This window comes from Durio zibethinus, chromosome 20 (genome assembly GCF_047325235.1).
Source record: "Durio zibethinus cultivar Kanyao isolate XHJ-2024 chromosome 20, ASM4732523v1, whole genome shotgun sequence".
Taxonomy (NCBI): Eukaryota; Viridiplantae; Streptophyta; class Magnoliopsida; order Malvales; family Malvaceae; genus Durio; species Durio zibethinus.
The window spans coordinates 6,574,643-6,592,668 of NC_143181.1; the positions used below are offsets into that span (position 1 = coordinate 6,574,643).

Genomic DNA, 18,026 nt, shown 5'->3' on the forward strand with positions numbered 1-18,026 from the left:
ATAAACTCCTTCCGTTAAAATTTGACATACATGCATGCTGAACACAAAGTATACATAAAACTAAAAAATTAGGATCACACTAGACATTGAGATTTTAAATGTGGCTCTCACTGTGTAACACTTAGTTTTATTGAGATTCTAGATGCTATTTCTATAGTGTAGTATTTAGCTCTTATCCTACTGATGATTGTTTTAATACTACTTATGAAAACTTGCATTTAACTTGTAAAGTATTATTCACCTTAACTCGAAAATCTCACGATTTATTTCAAAAAAATGCCTCACAAATATGAGTTTAAACATCTACTTATATGTTAACACTAAAAAATATAACTCTAATTTCAACCAATGAAATCATGCATTTAATATTATTACTCCATGTTTAATGGTTAAAAATTAAAATGTGATTTTATAAATAAGTATCATTTAATGGTCAAAAAATTAAAATATGATTTTATAAATAAAAATTATTTTTTTTATCGAGATGACTTTGAAATAAAACCGTAAGAGCATAGCCAAGCTTATAGGTTGGATGATACTTTATAAGGATATAGTCTAATAATTGTTGCATCAACAACTTTCTTTCTTTTTCAAGGAATTTTGCTATGTTATTTAAACTTTGATTGTTAAAATAGTTATTTGAGCTAGGTTTTCTCATTGATTTTGATTAGTTTATTATGGATTTCATACTAGTATATTAGAATTATTGATTGTATGAGTATATATAAGTGATTTTTCAGGCTTGATAAGTTAAATTTTTTTTTAATTTGGGTTTCATACATCTATATTGCTATAGATAAAAAGGATCCTTTAAAGATCTGAATTGGACATGTGTATTTTTTCTCTCCTTTTTTCTTTTATTTTTTGGTCTGAGAGATAGTTGTTTGGTTAAGAGACACTTGTCACATTGCATGTAGGATAAAATGGAATTTGTGGCATTGCATGAAGGATATGGTATCTTTCCGATGAGCATTGCTTGAACTCTGTTTGAGATTGAACACAACAAAGGCAACAATGAGATTGTGTTGGTGAAGAAATTAGAAGCAAAAAAACCATATTGTTTAAAAACTACTTACCTAGAAAAAATTGTCCCTTTGCTTAAACAAGAGTTCAACTGCACCAATATTCACTAGGTAACAAATAATGACTTTAATTTTTGTTGGGTTTGATTTTGGTTTGTATACTAATATTTTTGAGTGGGAGATTTTGGGTTAGGTTCCAAAGACTAAAAAAAATAATGGTAAATTGTGGGATTGGAAATGCTACCCAGAATGCAAAAGGTTTAGAAGTGGCAATAAATGAGATGACATTGATTACGAGGTAAAGACCTATGAAGATGCTAGCTAGAAATTTTATGCTACTTCCAAAATATAGGAAGGCTAGCCACTTGGAATTGCTATTGCACTTAAAGGAAATGTATGCAAGTTTACTTTATTTTCCAATATTTAAATATAAATTTATATGTATCCTCTAGAGTATTTTTGTTTTTTTTTATATGTTTTGATTTAACTCCTCTAGCTAGGAGCAATTATATGATTCAATTCCAATTTATGTATCAAAGATTGTGTTGGTCATGAGGTAATCCCCACATGAAGATTGTGTTAGTGATTTTAAAAGTATTAGTTAGTGGTAAGCAGTTGTAGTTTGCAATTGGCTAATAGCAATAGTGAATAGTTGGTGGCAATTGCAGAATACATTAGGAAATAGCAAATTTGACAATTAATGAAAGAAGTTATGTTCCATTTGCTTAAAATTGCTTTGGAACATTGGTATTGAATTGCTCGAAAGATATTTTGAATTCTTTAAATGATAAATTGTGGATATTATCATTACTTTGATCATTCATGTTCGATTAGGGAAAAAAAGAAATATGAAGATCATAACTATGCTATGCTTCTTGAATTAATCTACTTAAAGATGTGGTTTAAAGTCTATGTTTTAGTTATATATTTGTGTGAATTGCTAGCCATTGTAATGTAATATTAAGCTCTCAACTTATTTGTGCAGGTGTAGTTCTCATTATTGCATTATCAATTTGCTATGTTGTTATCGAATCACATTTATTTTTTGGCACATTTAAGTGTTGATATCTTTTACTATATGGTTGGTGGTTAATTTGACAAGTTATGAATCCATTTCTACATTGGCTCATTAACTTAGGGCTTCCTAAGGCTAAGGATTTCCAAGGTTTAAATCCTAATGGTTTTGATCGACATGGAAATCCTAATAGTTTTGATTGACGTGGAAGTTACAGTATTGAAATTCATGAACATAGTGTTTTCCCTGAGATTAGGTTTGATGCACTTAGTAAACTCAGAGGAATGGTTGCCCTGATAAAGGTTGAACTTTCCATATATTTTTTTATCCCTTCATTGGGAGGATTGGTTAGTGGTTGACTACTTATTTTTGGTTATATTTTCTAAGCATTAGAGCTTTTTAGAGATTTGCACCAATTTGCAATTGACAACAATCTAAACCCAGACAATTACTGCATTTTTCATGAAAATTGATCCAAGAAAATTTGAAGTGATTGCATACAATGATAATTGATAATTGCTCAAAACAATTTTTGAATTAGATAATTTTCTAGCTTATAAATATTAAATGTTTCAAGACACATTCTAGCTTATAAGAACTGAATAATTCAAGATATATTCTTTTTAGCAACTATCCTTTTTCATGGTTCTTTATCTTCAAAATGTTTAATCAACATTCTATGCTTACTTTCACACATCATTTAAGTTATTATTTCTATAAGTTTTCTATGTAATTTTTCTGATTAAATTATTATTAATTCATATTAACTGTATATATCACTATAAATTCAAACTTAATTACTTTAATAAATTGGGCAAAATCAAGCCTCCTACACTAGTTCATTTAAATCATAAAGCTAGAAAGGGAAAACTCGTTTGAGGAAAGAAGATAATTTAAAAAAGAATTTTTTTTACTTTTTACTATTTAATTACAAATAACATTATTTTAATTTAAAAAAGAAAATGATAGGTAATGTTATTTGGTGTTTAACCGTTGAAAATTATCTAAAAAAATCAAAATCTTTATTTGAAACAAATCAAAGTTTGTTTCTTACATGAGATATATCTTAAAAGTTTTAGCCTTAATTTAAAAAAAAAAATCAATTAAGAACTTTAAAAATTAAGAACAACAAAAAAGAATCTAATTAAGAAATATTGGCTAATGAATTCATTAACACCTTTGTTAACTTAGATCAATACAATGAATTGAATTGAGACGATTCTCACAGGTTAATTGTCAGATGAAATGAGTATTCAAAATTTTAATAAAAAAAATTCAAAAATATGCGTTCACTAGAGATTTTTCATGAAATTAAAAAGAATTCACACTTGAACTAGGATAATAAAATATTTTTCATATTTAGCTAATAAGTTACGTATCAATATCATAATTAAAACAATTGATTTATGCCATTATCTTTAAAAAGTGATATTTAATAAATATATGTTTAAATTTTAATAATTATAATTTTTTTGATAAATTTTGTAAATTTTTTATTCTTACATTACAACTTTGTTATCAAAAAAAAATTCTAATTGAAAGAGTAAGCAAATCAAAATTATTATGAAATTTGAAACTAGATCATGATAGGAATAGCTAATAAGTTGACTCAAAGTTATGAATAGAGTAACACATAAAAAAAAAAATCATAAGATCAAATTAACTCTAACCCAAGTAAACCCATCTAGCATCACATATCATAACATGTATGGCATGCATACCCTCTAGTTACATACCCCATCATCATCAAATAATAGAGCATAAAAAGTTTTAAAGATTAATATTATAAATAATTTTTAAATTATAATAAAATATTTAATTTGATATATAAAATTTAAAATTTTAATATAATATTTATATTATAAATTAATTAATTAATGTGATACTTACTAATAATATAATTAATTTTAAATAATAACATATGATAAATAAATAATTTTTAAATATCAAATGAATTAATTAATTTATAATTTAAATATTACATTAAAAAATTTTTAAATTTAAACATTATATTAAATACTTCACATCAATACTAATCTAATTTATTATTTTAATAATTTGCATAATAATAATAATAAAAAAGAATTATGAGAATTGAGATGACATGTAACCATGAATGATGTGTCATAGGTGACAGATTGAGTCACGTGTTACGTAGAAATTGACGGAAAAGGGCACCATTAACGGCCGCTCAAAAGAAGATTCTCTGCCTTTCTCTGTCATTATCTTTTAATTTTTTTGTGATGTACGATTCAATATAATCCCTGCGACCCTATCTCTCTTGTTATAGTATTTATTATTATTGAACACATTTTTTTGGATTAAAATTTTTTTAAAGAAAAATTTAGAGAAGGATAAGCTGTTTGGGATAACATATATCAACAATTAAAAAAATAATTGTAGGTTGTGTATATCAAATGACTTTAGTAAATGATTAATAATAATATTTGAATTTAAAATTTTTTCATAAAAAAATAAATTTTAATTAATTGAATTAATTATTTGTTAATATAATAAGATTTAAATTTACCAACGTACTTGGAATAACTAGTAATATGGCTAGATTTGGATTATAATGGAGATATATTAATGTTTAAGAAATTTCACAAATCTCGCATTTTCATTTTTTTTTTTTTTTTTTGAAAATTTAAAAGATAAGAAGACATCACTAATTTAAGCTATTTATAATATGAACATAAGATTTGTGTTGACCCACAAGAGTTGTTAGCCCTAGTAGGAAAATGATCCTTTTTCTTATTTAAAAATCAACAAAAATATTTATTATTTTATTTAAGAATAATAAATAAATTTTTAATTAAATCTATGGTTAATATTTGTTTAAAATATTTTTATTTTTAATTAAATTTTATTTGTTTTTATATTTTATTTAAAATCATTAAATTTCAACAATTGATTTTATTAAAAGTGTATTATTTACTTTTGAATTAAATAGTGAAAAACTTTTATTAATTTTTAAATAATAGAGACTATCTTTTACCTAATTCAATTGACAGAGATGAATTTTCTTTTCTTGCTAATCAAAATTCGAATTTTGTAAAAAGTATTTAAAAATAATAATTCTGAAATATACGTTTTTTAAAAGAAAAATTCGAAGTTTAAATCTTAAAAGTATTAAAACTTACTTTAATGGTGTGAGCATTTCAAACACAAAAGTTGGATTGTCAAATCAATAGCAAGAATCAAGGACAACCAAAGATAGTCAACAAATTTTGTTTGATGATTCGATGTATAATATTCCTTTCAAGATCAATTAGAAGTCATTAACTGAGAAACGTGTAATCAGGTGCATTATGTGGCACATCAGGTTCCAGGAAGCATGTGATAGAAAAGCACATGATTTGATAGCAAAGTCATCAAAAAATTGCACTAACAACAAAAAAAAGAAAAAAAATATCATTTACAGATTCCTGCATTGCGCTTTCCTCATATAAGAAGAGCCAACAAATTTTGCATACGGGATCCAGGGTTAGCATTGTCAATGCCTGACGCAAACTATCATCTGTGATTCCCAAAATCAAAGAGAGATTTCGAAAGCCTATTTGGCTTTTACTGCATGCCCGTAACCAAGAAAACGGTTAGACCCTTTAGACTTGTGCTATTGACATTCGTATATGGTTCTTAATTTTCTAGTATTAAAATTCTTTCGCCATGGCTCATGCCTGCAAAGTGTAATCACATCTGGGACGTTGACGATGCTTTTCATAAATTTTTCCTCTTTTTCTTGCTCATATATATAAGAAAAACCTACATAATTAGCTTCTTAATTTGTTCCTCCTTTTCTGTGCCTCTGCTTATCTTTGAGCGTGTGTTTGCTGTTTTTTTTTTCTTTGTTTGTAAGAAAGTAAATGGAAAACCCTTCATCATCATCATCTGCTGAGCATGATGAGAGGAAAGTATCTATTCAAAATGAACCAAAAACATTGTTTGAAATGGAAATGAAGTTAGCCAGGGTCAGTGATCAACAAATACAGTTACAGTGCTAGCTCCTTAAATAATTATACCTTAAAAGTTTACTTCTTGATTTTGGTTTTTATTTGGTTTTTCAGGAAGCAGCCCTAGAAGTGATCAACAATAATTCCGAGGATGAAGTAGAAAATATTTTTGCAGATAATTAATCCCTAACATTTTTGCGGTCTTGGGCGATAATGAATCGGATATATAAATATATTTGTTTTGTAATTAGGATGCAATTTGTGCAAATGTATTTGTTTTGAGTATTTTGTATATATATATATATATATATATGAGCCACTACTAATATATTACATGCATGCCTTTAAGTAAATAATCATTTCCCCTGGTTTTTATTTATGCTTGCTTGCGTTTTGAAAGCTATCCTCATAAAGGTTTGCTTGAATGATCAGTCCAATTTGAAGATCGACATGAAAGATGATCAACCTTCTAAGGTGACATTCCAAGAAAAAAATGTGGCAGTGCAAATAAATTTAGCTAAAATATTACAAAAGTTCTTGAACTATTTTATTTTTTAAAAATAAATCTATATATTTTTATTGTATTCAAATAAATTATTATTATTTAATTTATATTAAAATAAGTTTTTATTTCAAATGGAAAGTTGGCTTCTATTACTGTCGATATCAATTGATTTTCTATTCACAAAATTGAAAAAAAAAATTATTTCTTCCAAAAAATAAAATCTTTCCATTTTTCCTTCTTTTCCCTCTATTCTCCTCTTGATTATCACTCTTGATTCCTCAATCCGAATCTATTCAGACCATTATCCGGTTGGATAAAGCCGATTGATGCCAGATATGCAAGACCAATAAGGTCGAACACGACCTTAAAACGGGCCAAAATGACCTGAAGGAAGCTGGATCTAGCTTGGGAATGGTTTCTTTCAAGTTGTTTTGACTAGCTATCAGTATCAGGTCACATTAGAAATAAATTTTATTTATTTTTTTAATTTTTTTTTTTACATTATCAAGACATGACATTTTTCAAGTGAACAGAAAAATCCAGTCATCGGCATTGACTGTAACAAAAGTTTTAAATAAAAACTTATTTAAATACAAATTAAATAACAAAATTTTATTTAACTATAATAAAAATATAAAAAATTGATTGTAGTTCATGAATTTTTTTTTAATATTTTATCTAACAAACTGTTGGCAGAATGAAATCAGTTGCTGTAAATAATTATTATAGGGTATCCTTGGCTCACACCAAAGTGAGATTTGCAAGTCCATGGAGAGATAAAGCAAAGGGAAAGAATAAATATATAGTATTGTGATTCAATTTTTGTTAAATCCCGATGGTACAAAAACTTTTTCTTCTCTCGCAGAGACTCTACATTTCTCAACAATTAATTAGTATGGATTCGATTAATGGTATTTAAAAGCATTTGTTAAAGTTAGTTAAATTTTTATTATAAAAATTATTTTTTATTTAATACAATTAAATTAGTAGGTTCGATATAACACAATTAATATCACCTTAACAAGCGCATCTACCTAATTTACTTAGAAATTAATGCTGATAAAATGATTAAGCCTATTTGAATTGAAAGAAAATGTCAAAATCATTCTAAGTTTACCACTTTACTGTCTGTATTGCAAGGTGATTTGTATCCCATGGACCCATTCTTTCAAACAGAGTTCAATGAGGGATGGTTTGATATTTTCAATGGCCAAAAACCAAATAACCATACAGATTAGAGACGGTTACACATTTGAGAATCGAGACAAAAGTGGGTTTGTAAAGTGCCCAAAAAGTTTAATTTATAGATGCAGAGATACCCAGTTCAGTTGGCCTCGTTTTCGACAGGTGCATGCCATTGGTGACCCAAACTCTCACTCAACCATAACAAACAGTAGAGAAACACAGAGAATCAAACCAACTCAAACTCGCTCGAATTCATTTTCTCACAAAATCCTACCCTCATCTTAATTGTTCTATTTTTTAATTAATTTCTTCCTCACCTTGTTTCCTGTCTTCTTAAACCAATGGAAAACCCCCGCCTGCTATGTATTTGACTCTTTGTTATGGTACATATATGGACATTATGTTGAATTTATATGTTAATTTTTGTATCTTTATGATTTATCCCCATCGGTGACACTTTGTATATATGTAGTTTCAATATAGTTTTATTAATGTTTAATATTGTTAATTATTGATTAATGCAGGGTAATCTTACCTGTTAAAATCTCCTACTTGTTGCTAAAATTATGAACATTTTGTCAAATACATTAATAAAAAAAATTTGTGGTATGCATTTTGTCGAATACATTAAAAAAAATTTTTTTGTCGCACACACACAAGGAAATTAATTTTGCCACAAAGGCAAAAAAAATTTTGTTGTATATATGATATATGTCAAAATAAAATAAAAAATTTTGTTGTTGGAATTATTATTTTTTGTTCTTTTTAAAGGTTCTAATTATATTATGCTTAAATATTAACTAATTACTATCATTATCAGTTTGGAAACCACAAAATTCTTTAATTATGCTCATTTGTAGATATGTATAATTCTCTCTCTCTCTCTCTCTCTCTATATATATATATATATATATTTGAAATTCTCTCTTTCTCTCTCTCTATATATATGTATATATCATGCTTAAGTCTAGAGGTCATCCCAATATTACCCCAATATAATATATAAAAATAATTAAATGATGATTGTTGTCCAAAATATCGTTGTCCTATACAATTACAATTACAATTACATATTCAAATAAGCGAGGATTTAATGAAATTAATGGTAAGATTAACATTAATTTATCTAAATAGTATTTGAAAAATTTTGATCTTTTATTTTCTTTCCTTTGAATCACAATTTTGTGAGTGTGAATCCAAGTAAAAGATTTTACGCACCATTTATTTTTGTATCATACTTATAATTTTGCAAAATTTTAGCTTAATTTTTGTTTCAATTCAATATATTTTCTAATTATAATGGTAAAAAATTTCAATAATAATTCAAATTTGGTAGTGTTGTAGCCATGCATGTATTGCATAAGGCCAAAGTTGTCTCTATTCAAAGATTTTGATCTTATTTTGAAAGCAGAAGCTGGCTAAAGCAACTGACCACCTTGAAAAAGGTCTAATACTATGTGCTGCTGATGCCTCCTGTTGATACTTCTAGATTCACCAAAATCTACTATAATCTAATTGTATTTCTTTTTTTTTTGTTTAACATGTGAGGAAGTTTAAAGGGGAGAAAAGGGATTCAAATCTTGACCCGTTATAGGCATATGATCCTCGATCGTGTGTTTAATTTCAGTTTCAAGATTTAAATCTTAAAAAAACAAAAAAGCTTGGATTGCTCTAATCCACTGATTAATTAGCATGCTTTATAGCCTGGTATCCTTTGCTGAAAGCAAGCTACAATTCCATGCAAGAAAAACCTGCCAAATGTTCAAATCGCTCCCTCATGGTCGCCACGTCCATTGCATGGTGCCTTTGGCTGGATGCTTCTCCGTATCTGTCTCTCTCCTCTTAAACTCTTGTTTTTATAGAGAGCATAAGAAGTACTCAGTTCCTCAGCAAAAACAGGTTTTCTTTTTTTTTTTTATAAACATCTGTAATTGAGCTAGCTCGGGCGATTTGTGTGCAACGAGAAAAATGGAAAGACAGCCCTTTCCTAGTCTTGAAAGGGCATCATCGTTGGAGAATGAACCTCTGCATTGGTATATACGTGTTTAAGTACCGTATTTATTTTATTTCCTTTAGCTAGATTTTACTCAAATTTTTAACCTAAAATTCACATTCTTTCTTTCAGGCTGCTGTGATGCAAGCCTAGCTGTAAATTCCATCTGATTAGAGCCATGTGTTTCTTTAATTTCTTTGTTATTGTGTATGGTACGTGGGACAGCACCTGAAATAATATTAATAATTACTATGATTAATTTTGTAATAATTATTTTAGTACTTTGGGACCTCAATTAATAAATAATATAGTCCTTTATCTTTTAATGCGTCAAATGAATAAATCCATCGCACGGCAACACATGACAATATTAATTTCTCTTGTGCATCACATTGTAATGTATATATAGTATCGGAACATTTGGTTTGGTTGTTAGTGTATGAATTCGTCTACCCAAAATGTAAAATTTGGATCCTGACCTTTTATCAAATAATAAATGAATAAGTAACAGTGGATTAATGCACTTTTTTAAATTGGTTCGACTTTAGTTTTTGGGAAAATTAACCTGTTGATAACGTTATATTGTGTTTCATGGTTAGATTGTAGATAATCAAACTTACATATAACGGAATTTGAATTTAAAACCTCAAAGTTCTATATATATATATATATATATTTAAAACATTATATATCATATATTCATTTTTATAATATTGCCAAATACTTTTGTATATAAATGTATGCACACACAAGATTAAATAATTCTAAAATTTTATCTTTTTCATTTTTGCATGTTTTTTGGAAAAAGAATTTACTAGTAAAATTAAGTAGTGTTATTTTCATGAGACCTAAGGCTCAAAGTCATAATGTACATTTCTCTTGTTACCAAAGATATATATATATATATATATATCATCATCATCATCATCATCATCATCATAACGTGAGTGATATAAGGATGGGAACAGATGTGTATAGATTTAAAATTCAAGTCATACAATTAATATTCTTTCTTGTAAAAAAAAAAAATCTTGAGAATAAGTAAAGTTGTTAATAGAACTAAAAATATTCAAGTATATAAAAAAAAAAAAGATGAGATTGTTCAAAATTTTAGTATGGTCGCTAAACATAAGGATAATCCAAACCATGATCTTCCCTTTTTTTTTTTTTTCTCTTGGTAATAAAAGTTCGGGCAGATATATTGCTCTATGTTTTTAACCCTTAAATTAGGCATAAATTTGATAATTTTCTCTTTTAATAAATGGATTTAGTGCCAAGATAGGTTACTGGTAAAATATGAACCCAAAATTTCTTGACATCAAGATGAGTAGTCTTGCTAGATAAGTCCTTCTTCACCCAAAAGAACTCTGGTGTGGAGGCTGAGCTGAGCTTTTGGGCCTTGAACTGCTATATCTGCTTGACATGGTTATGGCATTCTGGCTAAGAGCCAGTATCTCGCATATAGGACAAGCCCGGCTGCCTACATATCAGCCTTTAACAAGCTAAGCGCACAATCCCTAATCCAAATTGCAAGCATTCCACATTTTTTACCCTATCAATCGAGGTAGACAAAGACCATACTCCAGTTTTTTATTTTTTTAATAAAAAAATTCGAGTATGAAAATAAAAAAATTATAGATACTAAAATTTAAATATCAAACCTGCTAAGTGTAAAGAATGATTGCATTTGATTTAATAGTTAGTATATATCCTATATATGTTCAGAGTTGGATTAATCTCCCTTTCATCTCATTAAAAGAAAGTAGAGAAAGACAATTGTTGTTCAGCAATTTTTAATGGTTTATCTCCTTTAACTAAGCAGCAAAAGTTACTCTAAATTTCATCCCTAAAGACGCTTCTTTATCGATTCACATTGACCATCTTTTTCGGTTTCCAAATTGACTGTGGTTACTTCAATTAATTATTTTGAACCTTGGAAATATTGTATATTAGTTACAGGGCACTCAGTTAAGCAAAACTAGATTAATTTCTTTCCCATAGCATTTTCTTTGTTGAATAAGCTGTCTAAATATTTTTCAGGATCACAAGAATCTGGGGAATGCCAACACATTCCATCTAGTATTTTCATTAAGAGGCTTTCAAAAATGAACCAGATTCTCATATTGTTCGATCATGATTATTGTTTTGCTATCACTTCAATCATGTTAGTAGCCAACAGGATTATTCCATGTGTCATTTTGTCAATCCTGATCAGGTCTTCCTGCTAGACCATGACAACTACAACTACATGGTCATGAACCGTCCAACAAATTTGAAAGAAACCAAGGTCTTTTTCCACAAAAATTTTCCTAAGAAACGAACACTTTTTAGAGCACAAAATTACACTTGTTACATCAAGGAGGTTACATGGGCTGATCTCCCCAAATTCATGTATTTTTAGCAAATTTTTGCTGCAATCCATTACGAGGAATTTGTCAATTTTAGCAGTCCAAATGTCCAATCGCTACAATCAGGCCAAGAAATACATCATAAAGGACCCACTTTTACAATCCTTTTTCTTTTGTTTTTATGCAGTCACCACCCATTTATCTACTCTAGCTTTTTCATCAGAGAAGGCGCAAAACTAAAGGAAGAAAAGATGAAGAAAGTGAAATTTGATCGAAACAAAGACTTTTAACAATGTGAAGGCAGCAGTCCAGGGCTTGCCCAAATCCCCAGAAAGTGACCAATTAAACTTGTTCATCTTGAAGAAATTTGCCAATTGCTTGCTTCTCTTGGTGGGGTTTCTCAATTCCAATCTCAACGGTTCCATTAGCAGTTGGCTTCTTTGCTTCTTCAGAGCCCTTGTTGTTGCGGTAGATGAAGTAAAGGACGAGCTGCATGGCCCCTAGGCCACACCCAAAACCATTGGGGATCTGAAAACAAATGGCAACTCGTTTACATTAGACAGTGACATCGGAGAGATAGCTCTGTTCATAAAAATTCACAAAACAGAACAGCTGTCCAAGTCTAAACTTCTCATTTACAGTTCCATTTAAAAAAAAAAAAAAAAAAAACTCCAAGAGGAGAAATTTTAACTGTGGTATGAGAAAAAAGCTTACAGCAACAAAAGCATCATGACCAAGAAGGCCATAGACAAACCATGAAGTACCACAGAGGAATACAAATAATGACAAGAAAAATGGCATGAACTCCACACTCTTTGTCTTGATCACCAGCCTCTATATTACATTAAAAAAGAATAAAATCAGAACAATTAAAAAAAATATAGGGTTTTTTTGGTAAAACAAATCGAGCAGTTGAGCTAATTACCATGATTGAAAGAGGTGAGGCATACATGATAATAGAGAAAATGGTAGTAGCAAGGCCGCAAAAGAGCTTTCTGCCATTACCATGAAGGGCAAAGAGGGAGATGAGGGCCACAGCAGAGAAAACAGTGAGTACAAGAGTGAAGAGCCCAATTATTTTAGCCTTCTCCTTCTTTGGTGCATAGATGATGAAGATCAACACATAAATGGACTCAATTGCTGCACCTGTTCCATTGACTGTTGAAATCAGCATGTTGTTTTCGGATACAAAGGGAAGGCCATACCTAAGGAATTGCAAGACAAATTAGATATCAAATCAAGACTTTGCTATAAACAAGAAATGATAATGCTACTTTTAACTTTTCTATACAATTAGACAAAGTTCAAGAAGGTTGGGTTGTCGGTGTCCACACTTCTGTTGTTTAAACATTGTTTTTGTCTCCTTGAGAATTACAACCCGAAAGAATTTGACATCATCTAGAAAAAAGATCAAAGAAATAACCAAGTTTAAAATTTAAAATTCGGTCACTGATTAATAATGAGAGCATTGCATAGAAACTTTGGACCATTATGTATTCTAGACCATCCATTGAGCACAAAATCAAGGACAACTTTACATAAATACCCTTCATAAAAACAATCAAAAGACCATCGGATAAGAGATTCGACCAGGGAAAGTGAAAGGGTAAGGTAATTAGGTAGTTGAATTGAGTTGGATCAATGCGAAAGTTTACCAAGCAGAGAGGAGACAGTTAAGCAAGGTCATCACATAGGGTATTCCAGAGAACTGCATTGTGGACTTACTTGTAACAATCCTCTTAAATGTAATCCTTCAAAAAAATCAAACATGAAAGAATCAAAAACCGTAGAAAAGATTAATCTTTGTGTGTGTGTGTGTGTGTGTGTGTGTGCTTTTTTCCAGAGAATAAGAGAGAGGGAAAGGAGAAAGAGCAGTCGCTTTGTTAACTGTTATACATACGTTGGAGACAAGAATAGGAACAAAGCAGTGGCATTTCCTGCAAACAAAAGAAAACAGATAAAACCATGAAAACTGAGGGAAGAATATTGAAACGAAAGTTTGATGGAAAGTAATTAAAACCAACCAAAAACACCAAAGATGAAATGCACAACATTCATTATTATATCTTTGAATCCCTCTCCAGCCTTTGAAAAGAAAAGAGAAAAGAAAAAGAAGAGAACCCAAATACCAAATGGGATAAGGGAAAACAAGTGTATTTACTAATGGCAAGGAGATGAGCGGACAAAACAAGAAGCAAGGTAGTTTATATAGAAACAGAAAAAATTGGAAGGGATAAAAAAGAAAGAAAACTGTTGAAAACTAACTGCAGAACTGTGAAAATATCTGTTTTGTTTTTATCCACGGGACCTTGGATTTGACCATGCGAAGGTAGGTCATAATTTATCGATTTTATTTTAAAATTATTAAATATTATAATTTTTTACAAAACATTAAAAGTATTATAAAATTAAAAAATATAAAATATAATAGAATAAGTTACCAGGTTAAAAAGAATAAAAATAATTTTATTTATTTATACAACTCTGGATATAACATGGGGGTCTTTTGAAAGTGATATTGGACGGATTCTAAGGCGTAAACATCAAAATTAATTCCACCAAAATATTGGGATTGTTTTGTTTCTAACATTCCTTCGAATTTTCGGAGGTTGGTTAATTTTTTTTTCAAAAAAAAAAAAAAAATCACACATTTGAAACATCCTTGTTTGAGCCTCCCATTGATAAATAAAAACGAGCTCTAGGTGAACGAACGATTTCATCTCTGGTTTAAAGTTTACTCGCAGGATCACATGTTTTGCCATTCTAATTATTGTGGGCACCAATTTTGTTTGATTTTATTTTAATTTAAATATAATTTTATTTATATTATTATTATTATTAATATAAAAAAAATCAAAACAAAAAGAAATAATTTAACTTTGGTAACTGAAATTAAGCAACCAAAATAATTTTTTTCTCCCTGACATTATCTAATTTTGCAACATGGAGTCTGATGACCTTTAAATTTTTTCATAAACCTCATAAAGTCCACAAAGCCCAAAATTTCTAAAATTTTGATATCTTAGTCAACTCTATAAATAAGCCCAAGTTTTTAAAGAAAAAAGGACGAAGAACAACACAATACAAAGCCTAAAGAAAAAAGAAGGGGAATACCATCAAGGAAAAAAAAAAGGGAAATTAAAAAAAAAAGGGGGGGGGGGGGGACATTGCTAGAAAAAAAGTAGAGAGTAATTTTTACAGCCATTCATAAAAAATAAAAAAAATACAATCTTCTTGGATAGACGAATTAGCAGCAAACATAAAAAAAAATGTTTTCAAAAACAAAAAAAACTTCTGAGAATAAAATTCTCGATATAGGATATTTGAGATTTTTTTTTTTTGAAAAATTTGGTTTAGAAAGAGTGTTTAGAAAATAAAAATGATCAATTTATGATTTTTTGAGAATTTTTTAAAAAAATTTTTAAGATCATCAAAAATTGAAAAAGTTTGAATTTACTGGCAACATTTGAAGTTTCTGGTGATTGGATTCAGGGAATGTTGTTGGAATCTAAAAAACTTTAAATTTTCTAACAATCTAAAAAGCTTTAAATTTTCTAACGCCATTGAAGATTCCGACCATCGATACGTGACTGCGATCAGTCGAAATCTAGGTTGCCACGATTGCTGACGGAGAGGTTGAATTTTTAGAGAGAAAGGCTCTTAGGGTAGAAAGGGAAAGGGAAAAAAAAACAAAAACAAGCCTTTTATAGATGCACCAAAACGACGTCATTTTGCACATCTGACTCGCCTTCGATCAATATGCATAACTCGCGCTCCAACCTAACATGTTTGTAAGTTTTTCTTTTTTTTCATTTTATTTTTCATTTTTGATTTTATTTTTGTTATTTGTTTAAGATTTTTATAATTTATAATATTTATATATATTTTTATATTAAAAGTAAATAATTATCACTAACAATAAACATTAAAAAACAAATACTAAGATTTTAATTAAATAAAATAAAGGCAAATGATAAATTATTTCAATGAATTTTTTAAATATAATTTTTAGAGAAAACTGAACGCGTTTGGTTTTATTTATTTATTGCAAGTAAAAATAATTTTTCGAATTTTACCATAGAGTTGAAATAATCTAAAATTATTTTTACTAGAATAAAAGGTTTATGTAAACAATATAAAAAATAAAATTATAATAATAAAATAATAATAATTGATATTTTGAATAAATATTTTTTAAAAAATGTAAAAAATTGAAAGAGTTCAATTTTCTTTAATACAAGCAAAAGATTAATATTTAGATTTTGCTGGTAAGTCGGGATAATCTAAATTTTTTTTATAAATAATAAAAATAATCACAACAAAAATTAATTAATTAATTAAATACCTTAATTATTATAAAAAATAATTTTTATTTAGGATCTCGTCAAAAAGTTAAGATGATCTTAAAACTTGTTCAAAATTTTTAGAATTTCATCGAAGAGTTGAGATAATCTTAAAATTTATTTAATAAATTTTGAAAACTCACCAAAGAGTCAAGATATTCTTAAAATCATTTTTTTAAATAAATACTATATCTTATAGTGAGATTTCGAGAATTTTGTAAATGGTCAATTTTTTAAAAATATTTTTTAAATAAAGATTTTCTATAAATTCTGTCAAAGCGTTGGAGAATTTATAAAATACGAAAATAATAATAATAATAATGTTAATTTTACAACAAAGAAATTTTTTTATAAATAAATTTTAAAAAATTAAATTTAAATATAAAAATGACTGCACCATCAAAATTAAAGGATCACACGTGTTTAATAGGTATTGTTCGTCAAACAGGTGACATGAGGGTGTTAATACTTTCCTCACTCGTAACTGTACTCTTAGACCTAATCTTGATTTGACATATCTAAACTTTTTTTAATAAATCTTAATTAATTTTAAAATTTTTATTAAAAAATAAAATTTTTGGATAACTAATCACACCAAAATAAAAAGATTGGTAGCATCTTTCCTTGTGTTGATCTCAATGATTAAAGTTTCACTTTTGTTCACATTGCAATGACATGGGAGTTCATACGAAGTGAAAGCAAAAGTGGTAATTTGTTCATGTGCTAGCAGCAACCAGATGTCTTCTCTCTCCGACTTGACTGTAGGTTCTGGTCGACCAATTTGTAGTGGTTGTTGGCTTTGGTTGAGGTGGTTCTAGCTTTAACCAGATAGATTACCAAGTACCAACCCCAGGCCAATTGGCTCTTGCAACGTTATGTGAATTATAAATGACTATAACAGATCGAATCTTTCCTAAATGTAATTATTTTCTTGAATGAAAAACAGAAATGTGATTTTGAAATTTCTTTGTTGGAGTACAAAATTGTCGATGTTTTCACGAATTAATGTCTATCACGGGGGCAAAAAGAAACTAGCTGATCATGAATTTCAATTGGGGGACCATTGCTAGCAAGCTTAAAATCAAGCCTGGATCAGATTAAGACGCACATTGGTGAGTTTCAGTGGCTTTGAAGGCTGCATCGCCTTCCAAGAAACGATTCTTTCCAAAGTACGTGCTCAATGTTGAAAGACTGCCACGCACACAAATTTTCTTTTCTTGGAGCATATATCCAATCAAAGGTTTGGCGCCACACGTGGAAATCGAAAACTCCATTGCATTTATAATTCTAGTAGTGGATAGGGACAGTGTGAAATTAATGGCCAATTCCATCTCAATTATTCAACTTGTTCATTTGTGGAGTAGGAATCCAAGTAGTGGACGCATGAATTAATTATTTGAAATATTGACTTAAATCTCATTAGAAATTTGATTGAAATTAGTTAGATATTATTTGATGAATAAAAGGATTTATAGAAAAATAATTTTGAGATGAATTCTTAATCAACAAGTTTGGATACTTATAAATAGATGAAGTCTCTATAGGATTAAATATGAGAAAAAGATATACAAGAGTTATAAGGTTTTATTAGGTAATTACTTCACAAGACTGTTAAAAATTAACATCCTTATAAGTTTGTATATTTAAATATTTGTAAGTAGA

The 18,026-nt window shown here is 28.6% G+C and overlaps 1 protein-coding gene and 1 pseudogene across 1 annotated transcript; one reads left to right on the forward strand and one right to left on the reverse strand.

The window, feature by feature from the left end:
• Positions 1-923: 923 nt before the first annotated feature.
• LOC111315155 (large ribosomal subunit protein uL5c-like) lies at positions 924-2,396 on the forward strand (annotated as a pseudogene).
• A 9,671-nt stretch (positions 2,397-12,067) lies between these two features.
• Positions 12,068-14,197, reverse strand: LOC111314998 (bidirectional sugar transporter SWEET1-like). Its single transcript, XM_022916614.2, has 6 exons — positions 14,046-14,197; positions 13,922-13,958; positions 13,677-13,772; positions 12,947-13,226; positions 12,736-12,855; positions 12,068-12,549 (listed from the first exon to the last, which is right to left on the reverse strand). Exons 1-6 carry the CDS (start codon positions 14,077-14,079, stop codon positions 12,364-12,366), a joined length of 753 nt encoding a protein of 250 aa, XP_022772349.2. The 5' UTR covers positions 14,080-14,197; the 3' UTR covers positions 12,068-12,363.
• Positions 14,198-18,026: the final 3,829 nt, after the last annotated feature.

Excerpts from the sequence above, each read along its gene's own strand:
- LOC111314998 (XM_022916614.2), bottom strand. The coding sequence starts at position 14,079 with ATGAATGTTGTGCATTTCATCTTTGGTGTTTTTG. Across the intron at positions 13,227-13,676 it reads AACTGTCTCCTCTCTGCTTG|GTATGGCCTTCCCTTTGTAT; the intron begins GTAAACTTTCGC and ends GCAATTCCTTAG. Across the intron at positions 12,856-12,946 it reads CCTCACCTCTTTCAATCATG|AGGCTGGTGATCAAGACAAA; the intron begins GTAATTAGCTCA and ends AATGTAATATAG.